Raw genomic sequence first — 8,044 nt, forward strand, 5'->3', positions numbered from 1 at the left:
CATCATCAATGAACAAGGTGCACCAGGTGCACACCTGTATTTTCAATAACATTTCCGTGTTTTCTTTCTGCCTTTGTAGATGGAACGTGCTCGGAGTGCAGGGATCTCTTCTGAGTTACTTTTCAGAACCCATCTATTTTTCCAGTTTAATTTTGGGAAGTCTGTACCATGCCGACCATCTTTCCAGAGCCATGTACCAGCGCATAGCAGACATGGAAGATCTGCCCCAGCCGTTCACCCTTAACAGACCTCTTCTTAGTGGTAAATCATCTCGAATTAATAAATGGTTGATTTGATCAGTTTTTCAGCTCTTTGCCCAACCACATTTGTTTCTTCTCTCATCTGCAGGTATTAGTAACACAGAAGCAAGGCAACCTGGGAAAGCTCCCAATTTCAGCGTCAACTGGACGGTCGGAGATCAGGGGTTGGAGATCATTAACGCTACCACGGGGAAAGATGACCTTGGAAGACAGTCTCACCTCTGCAAACATGTCCTCTACAGTCGCTGGGTCTGTCTGCATGCCAAGGTAAAGCATAATGGATAAATCAAAACAACCAAGGATTGATTTTTAAATAATATGGTAACTTGGTATATTAAAATGGCAATATCCATTTACCTCTCTCAGCTCAGTGAGACTCTGCGGATCCGAGGATCTCGTCCGGGCTCCTACCACGAGGCAAAACAAGCGGCAGTGGAGTATCACGCAGCTAAACAAACTCTCTTCAACGCTTTCAACAAAGCGGGACTGGGAGCGTGGGTTGAAAAGCCCATCGAACAAGACCAGTTTTCCCTCACCCCTTAAGATAAACCTAGAGAAAGGGATTGTCTGCAAAATATCTTTTGTACATTTACATGGAATGCAAGGTTTTAATCTAACCTCCACAAGTTGTCACTCTTTTGCTTCTGTTATTATTGCAAGTCGCTCATTTTCTTTTATCTATAATAACATATTTATGTTCACTCAAAAAAAATGGCTGGCTTAAAAACCCAACTGGAAACTTGGCGCTGGGTAAGAGGTGGACAACACGTTGCGCTAAACAAACCCACACAATTAACCCTATTGACTATGGCTACGTCTACATTAATCCGGATACATTTCAAAACGTTCCCTGTCCACACTTTGTTTCAAGCGTTTTCCAAAAGTTGCTCATCCACATTGAAACGTGAAACAAAATGATACAGAGAGAGCAGACATAATAAAGTTCTCACGCTATTCTTCTGGCAAGATCATTTTATTAGCAAAATATCCCACCACTCGGTGTTGCGTCCAGGTTGCACTCAAAATCGCATGGTCTAAAACACAACTGTTATCATGTTTTGCCGCAGGACTAGCCTGGGAAAACCCAGACAACTTCCGGCAAATTCAGATTTGCTCGAGAAGTAGTCTGGCAAAGAGCTCATTCAAGCCCATTTCCATGGCCTAGAAAACGCGGCACCAATCAGAAACGTTGAGGCGGGCTTTACACAATGACGATCACTCTGATTGGTTTTAGGTCTATCCAATTGCGCCCAGAGGCATTTGAGTGACGTCCGTTCAACTTTTAAATGCATTATTATATTCAAATTGCAAACACATGAGAACAGTCTCCATGAAAGACCCACTGGCAGATGAACGTGCTACTACATTTCTCTCCGAAACAGTAGGAAATTAAATTAGATTTAATAGAGGATTTTAACTGTGACACGATGATTTGACAGGGCAGTTTAAGTGACAGGATGCACGCGACAGATCCGTCCAATAAAGATGACGAAGTAGTATGTCCCAAAGCTTGCCTACTTTTTTGCTACACATTCAAAAGTAAATACCTTTTCTTCACAAAAAGAGTACATACTTTTATGGCGTAGTGTAACTTAGGCGAATTGGGACGCAGCTTTACACGATGATGATCGCTCTTGACGAGGCATTTGAGCGACGTCCGTTGGTGACGCCCCTTTGGAAATGATTTGTCTATGGAGCTTTGCCAGACCATAAGTCAGTTACTACTGAGAATGGTCTGGTTTTAACCAGGCTACCGCAGGACAGCAATTGTGAGTAAATTTTCAGTCATCTTTCTAGGAATGCAATATGAAGACTGTTCAAAGGAACATTTCTCTTTAGCAACACTAATGAAAGAATATTGCAGGCACAACAATGCCAGTATAACCATAGATATCTATGGGTACAATATGCATCACATGACTAAAAATGCATCATCGTTTTTTAAATACCTCCGTTTTTACAGTCAACACTACAACGTGAAAACAGCGTTTTCAAATGTATCCACTTGGGAGTGCATTTTCAAAAAGCTCAGTCTCAATGTGGACGGAAGGCCAAAACGGAGATAAAAAGATGCATTATCAAACAAAAATGTATTAGTGTGGACAAGACCGCTTAATTTTACCTCTGTAATGATTTTAAATTGTTACCTGCCTTTTTGAGCATAGATCTAAACATAAATGGTTGTAATTCATGAATGCTTTTGAATACAGACCTAAGGTTGGCCTCTTTATAAAAAGACTCTGTAGGTGCTAGAAAATCAAAGCCAAGTTGTGTTCCAAATTTGAAGCTAATACCACAAAAATTTAGGTTTTCAAGAACCGTTTCCATTGTAACATTTTCACATGATGAATTTGGAATGTTAAAGCTTTCGAATGATACCTAATTTATGACGATTTCTAAAATATGTGATGAAGGAAAAAGGCAAAAAATAAAGCATGCCAAGTTAAAAGTGCAATCCCGTGACGGTTAACAGGCTAAACTCTTAGAATTTATATGATATGTGTTAGGTTTCCTACTCCGCTGCTTTGAAATAAGTTGGCTGCTTCAGAGTATAATGTGAGACTATAGAAGTTTTTCTAGGGGCTTTCGCACTAGGTAGTTCTGGGAATTAGGCACCAGGGTGGTTCCCCGAGAACGAAATGTTCCCATGGCGGGTGCTGGTGTTTCGCCTGCGTTCAGCCAATCAGTGTGTACTTACGTCACTGGTAGTTCCTATTGTGCTGGGTTAGACCCTTACTCTGAAGTAGGAGCTAATTTAGTTGCCCATAAAGACGTTTCTATAACTAAAATTCCCAGTTCCTGGTGCGAACACACCAAAAAGCTGGTACATCCGCCAATAGTTCTAGGAACTGATATTCAGTACATAACTCAGAATACAAATTAATGATTTTATTCTCTATAGTATCTTTTCCACATTTAGCTAACTTAAGGTGCTTTAAGTCAAATAAGTCAAACTGCGATTAAAGTGCTATTAATTACCAAGCTAGAGATGCGTTTTGCAACTACCCGCATCCCTTTTGATTGGCTGTTTAAATAATCAGGCGATGACTCAGATAATTATATATCGGCCAATATTTGATTAACCAGTCCATGCGTAGCTAAAAATAATCTAACACAATTAACCAACAGGCTCAATTCAGCATTTAGGTCAAATCCAATAACCCAGCGTCTTTTAGAGATATTGAACTTTTTTATTTGATTTTATTTGAAAGTGTATTTTTCTATGTGTATGTTTTTGTCTAAAACTATGTTTCCGCTTAACTGTAAATTTAACAATTTAGTTTTCTGTTTAAATGGATTATTTTGTCACCCAATTTCTCATTTAATGTTAAGAATGCAAAGCTATTTTATTGACTAAATGACACCAATCACTGTATCATCAGAAATTTGATTTAAAAAAAAAAAAAAAAAGTGGTAGAGGGATTTGATTATCAGAAGTTTTTCAATGATTGTAATTATGTAAATACTAAATTACAGTGTTACAGATTCCAGAAAACTGCTTTGGATTTCATATCGGTTACTTTGGTCTTTCCCAAAATGGCCCTTCTGTGTGGATTTGTGTTCTTGTTTGCATGTGTTCATGAAGTACACAAGATCGTTTATGATTCAGAAAAGTGTTTTGAAGCCGCAGTGCACACTTTTGCAAAGCGCTGGTGAGAACCTCACAGCGGGTTTCTACCCAACAGTCTATGCTGCATTGCATCACCAAAGTGTGGACTTCTCAGAAGACTGAGAGCAACATTTGGGAGCAGCCCTTTAATGTTTTTGTTGGATTTTGTTAGTCTCTGCTCAGCAGGAGATCTAGAATTATTATAAACTCTAGAACTTAACTTAGTTATGTCGATACAAGAACTTGTCCTGGAAAATTCCCATGATGCCACAGTGTTCTGCAATTCAGGTTGCTCTATGTTGTCTGAACTAGAGTCCCGCATGGATTCGGTTTGAACTGGTTCTGCCGGGCCGGAATCAGAAGTTGCTTTAAGTGCTGCATCCGAGCAAAGACTCAAACGCTGCATGAGTTTTCACATGAGAAGAAAAGAATAAAAGGACAGGCTGTACTGTACGAAAATAAAACCGTCACAATCTTTGTGTTTTACTTTGGTTCGTCAATCTTTTGTCTCATGTTTCCCAAATTACACCAAACATAATGGACATTGAGAAAGGTTTTTCCTTAATCCTGAAAGTTGTGTTTAATTTCCAATAAATAGCATTGTGTGCAATTGTACCGACTTTTGGAAGCCTGAAAGTTTTTAAATACCCAAACAATTTAATTAGGGATTAAAAAGCATTATCAGTGTTCTGCGTTCTTAAGAACAAAAGAGTTTCAAGTGGATTCGTTTCTTGAATTCTAATTCCACTAAATTATGACCTTCTGTGTACCCGCAATAGCGACAGGCAAAATGAAGCGATTAGCGGTGTGGTAATCGCAGTGACTAGAGTGAAATTGTGTTTATCTGAGCTCGCAGGCTTGTTGTGCCGGATTGGGCTTTGAACAATGGCACTTTCGTCTAAAGTGCTTTTATCCGTGACTCCTTTAATTCAAATTCTGGAGTGTTTTCTCTCTTTTTACATTAACATTTATCAGCCGTGAGTCCTAAAAGCATGTTTGTATCCTGTTACAAGTGTGTTTTACAGGCTTACAACAAATTTTAACCAATGATTTTCCAATATTGTACAATGTTTGTGAAACATTGTTTACACTTTTATACAGTGCCCTCCACAATTATTGAACCCCCTGGTAAATATGATCAAAATTGGCTGTAAAAAATAAATCTGCATCGATTATCCTTGTGATCTTTCATTCAAAAAATGTGCAAAATTCTAACCTTTCATTGAAGTAAAAGAATTGAAAGTGGGGGAAAATCACATTATGAAATAAATGTTTTTCTCCAAAACACGTTGGCCACAATTATTGAAACCCTTTTATTAAATACTTTTTGCAATCTCCTTTTGCCAAGATAACAGCTCTGAGTCTTCTCCTATAATGCCTGATGAGTTTGGAGAATAACTGACAAGAGATCAGAGACCATTCCTCCACACAGAATCTCTCCAGATCCTTCAGATTCCCAGATCCATGTTGGTGCTTCTCCTCTTCAGTTCAGCCCACTCATCAGGTCAGGGAACTGAGACGGTCATGGCAGAAGCTTCATTTTGTGCTCCACAACAAATTTTTGTTTTGATTTTGATGTTTGTTTTGGATCTTTGTCCTGATGGAAGATCCAACCACGGCATATTATAAGATTTCTAGCAGAAGGCGTCAGGTTTTGATTTTTTATCTGTTGATATTTGATAGAATCCACAATGCCATGTATCTGAACAAGAAGTCCAGGACCTCCAGCAGAAAAATATGCCCACAACATTAAAGATCCAATGGTATATTAAATTGTACACATAGGGTACTTTTTATCCTTGTGTTCACCAAACCCATCTAGTGTGTTTGCTGCCAAAAAGCTCTGTTTTAGTCTCATCTGACCACAGAACCCTGTGTTGTTTGAAGATCCAGTCGTGTCTGACAATTAAATTTGCTGGAATTTGTTTTTGGATGAGCGAGGAGTTTTTTTTTTAAACCCTCCCAAACAACATGTGGGGATGTAGGGGTTGTTTGATATTTTTTTTTTAGGCTTTCTGACCCTAAGACTCAACTAATCTCTGCAATTCTCCATCTGTGATCCTTGGAGAGTCTTTGGCCACTTAAACTTTCATACTCGCCGTGCATTAAGACAGTATAGACACACGTCCTTTTCCTGGCAGATTCATAATATCTTTAGTTGGTTATAACTTCTTAATTATTGCCCTGATGGTCAAAATGGGGATTTTCAATTCTTTAGCTATTGTCTTACAGCCACTTTCTAGTTTGTGATGCTCAACAATCTTTTGCTACGCATCAGAACTATATTCTTTGGTTTTACTCATTGTGATGGATGATTATGGGGATTTGGCCTTTGTGTTTCCTCATATTTAAACTCCTGTGAAACACGAAGTCATAGCTGGACAGTTTCATGTTCCTAGTCACCCTGGTGTACTAAAAAAGGTAAATATTAATGGGAATATACTTCAGAGATATTTTACTCATAAAAAATTCTAGGGGTTTCAATAATTGTGGCCAACATGTTTTGGAGAAAAACATTTATTTCATAATGTGATTTCCCCCCACTTTCAATTCTTTTACTTCAATGAAAGGTTAGAATTTTGCACATTTTTTGAATGAAAGATCACAAGGATAATCGATGCAGATTTATTTTTTACAGCCAATTTTGATCATATTTACCAGGGGGTTCAATAATTGTGGAGGGCACTGTATATATATGGAGATGCAATAACAGCAATTTATGAAATATTTACAGCAGTAGGACTAAAATGGAAATAGTAATATACTAAAATGTACAGTATAAAATCTTAGGATCACAAAATTAAATTAAAAGGGAAGAGGAAATACTTATTAATAAATTATTAATGAGTGATATTAATATATTAATTTATTTCAGTGTTTGATTTTAAGGGCATATTTATTTTTGAATAATACGCTTTGTCTGTGTCCAGTTTATGTGTTTATCAAAACATGTTTTGCAGTTTCTGTTGACCTCTACATGTCTGTTTAATCTATAGCTGTATATTATTATTAGTATTGGTATATTCATTGGTGTCTTTTTGATTTGATTGTGTCAGTGATTAATCCAGCCAGAATTTTGTAGGCTTCTGTCATATTATCTCATTTTGACTAAATCCGGAAAATAATTTTAAGCACAAAATAATTTTCGCTTTTTTTTTTTTAGTGTGCGCGCAAGTAATTTCACTGCAAAGATAGTTTTGCATTTGCTTAACAAGGAAGTATGAACAATATTTTCCCATATACTATGTGCATCCAAAACAAACTAAAGTTCAGACAGGAGAGGTATTCTCAAGCCATTATTTTTAACTCTGCCCTTTGAATGAAAGTAGAGAATGGTTTCTGATAATCCGTACAAACCTGTGGCTTCCCTCTCACAGCTGTCCCTCTTCTACCCATGGTGCATCGGGAGCATGTGGGTTTGGACCATATCAGCTCTCCACACCTGTGCAAGGTGAGAAAGTGGGAGATAATCCCGGCACGGATTTGCCTCATCTCTGCGCTTCACAGAAACCTGAACAAACAAAATAAAGTAACCTTATCTGCCATCAAAACTTTAAAAACTTCCCCCATCTGTCGGCACCATCTTTAGCTTCAGAGAACTTCCAGTGCGAGAAGAAGAAAGCTGCCCTCCGTTTGTGTGAACTGTGTGGATGTATTTACGGTTTAGGGAAGAAACAAGAGATCTGCTGATGATTTTCAGAGTTCGATCAGACTCGAGGTGAGGCAGGATTAGCGTTAGACGTCTTTCACGGCTTCCAGCTTTAACCTTTATCTCCAAATTGCCTTTCAGGAGGTGAAGTGTGTAAAAAGAGAAAAGCTGTGCTCTTTCTGCCCTTGTTGTTGGAGTCATAGTCGTGCGTTTCACTCCACTTAAACAGTTTTTGTTGAGCGTAATTTCAAGGCATTGTGTGCGAGCACAACATGTCGGTTGTTTTGGTTGCTTCAAATTGCCAAAGTGAGATAACATGATTTGAAGTGTGAAAAAAAAAAATGTCAGGGGCTTTTTGATGAAAGCATTTTACCTCAAAGAAAACTGACTCAAGTACTTATGACCGAAATCTCAGTCAGACAAAGCACGCAAAGTTCAATATATTGGTTCAATTTGTATTTCGCAGAACTAAACTGATCCATAAACAGTTCAATTTATAACAACTTTAATGTATAAGTCGATAAC

At 38.0% G+C, this 8,044-nt stretch overlaps 1 protein-coding gene and 1 long non-coding RNA gene across 6 annotated transcripts in view; one reads left to right on the forward strand and one right to left on the reverse strand.

The window, feature by feature from the left end:
* adarb1a (adenosine deaminase RNA specific B1a) overlaps positions 1 to 4,484 on the forward strand; it is a 31,319-nt gene extending 26,835 nt beyond the window's left edge. For 3 of the 5 annotated variants that reach the window (XM_079890033.1, XM_079890032.1, XM_079890031.1), the window contains 3 exons: positions 80 to 261; positions 349 to 527; positions 627 to 4,484. In XM_079890033.1, the coding sequence (XP_079746159.1) occupies positions 80 to 261; positions 349 to 527; positions 627 to 803 (538 nt within the window). In that variant the 3' untranslated portion in view covers positions 804 to 4,484. The remainder of the gene's footprint in view (positions 1 to 79; positions 262 to 348; positions 528 to 626) is intronic. The other 2 variants (XR_013823127.1, XR_013823128.1) reach the window with 1 other exon arrangement.
* On the reverse strand, positions 442 to 7,375 carry LOC307169421. Its single transcript, XR_013823130.1, has 3 exons — positions 7,228 to 7,375; positions 618 to 667; positions 442 to 515 (listed from the first exon to the last, which is right to left on the reverse strand). It is a non-coding gene; the product is annotated as an uncharacterized lncRNA (long non-coding RNA).
* Between the last annotated feature and the right edge of the window lie 669 nt (positions 7,376 to 8,044).

The sequence above is a fragment of the Squalius cephalus genome (genome assembly GCF_949319135.1).
Source record: "Squalius cephalus genome assembly, chromosome: 13".
NCBI lineage: Eukaryota > Metazoa > Chordata > Actinopteri > Cypriniformes > Leuciscidae > Squalius > Squalius cephalus.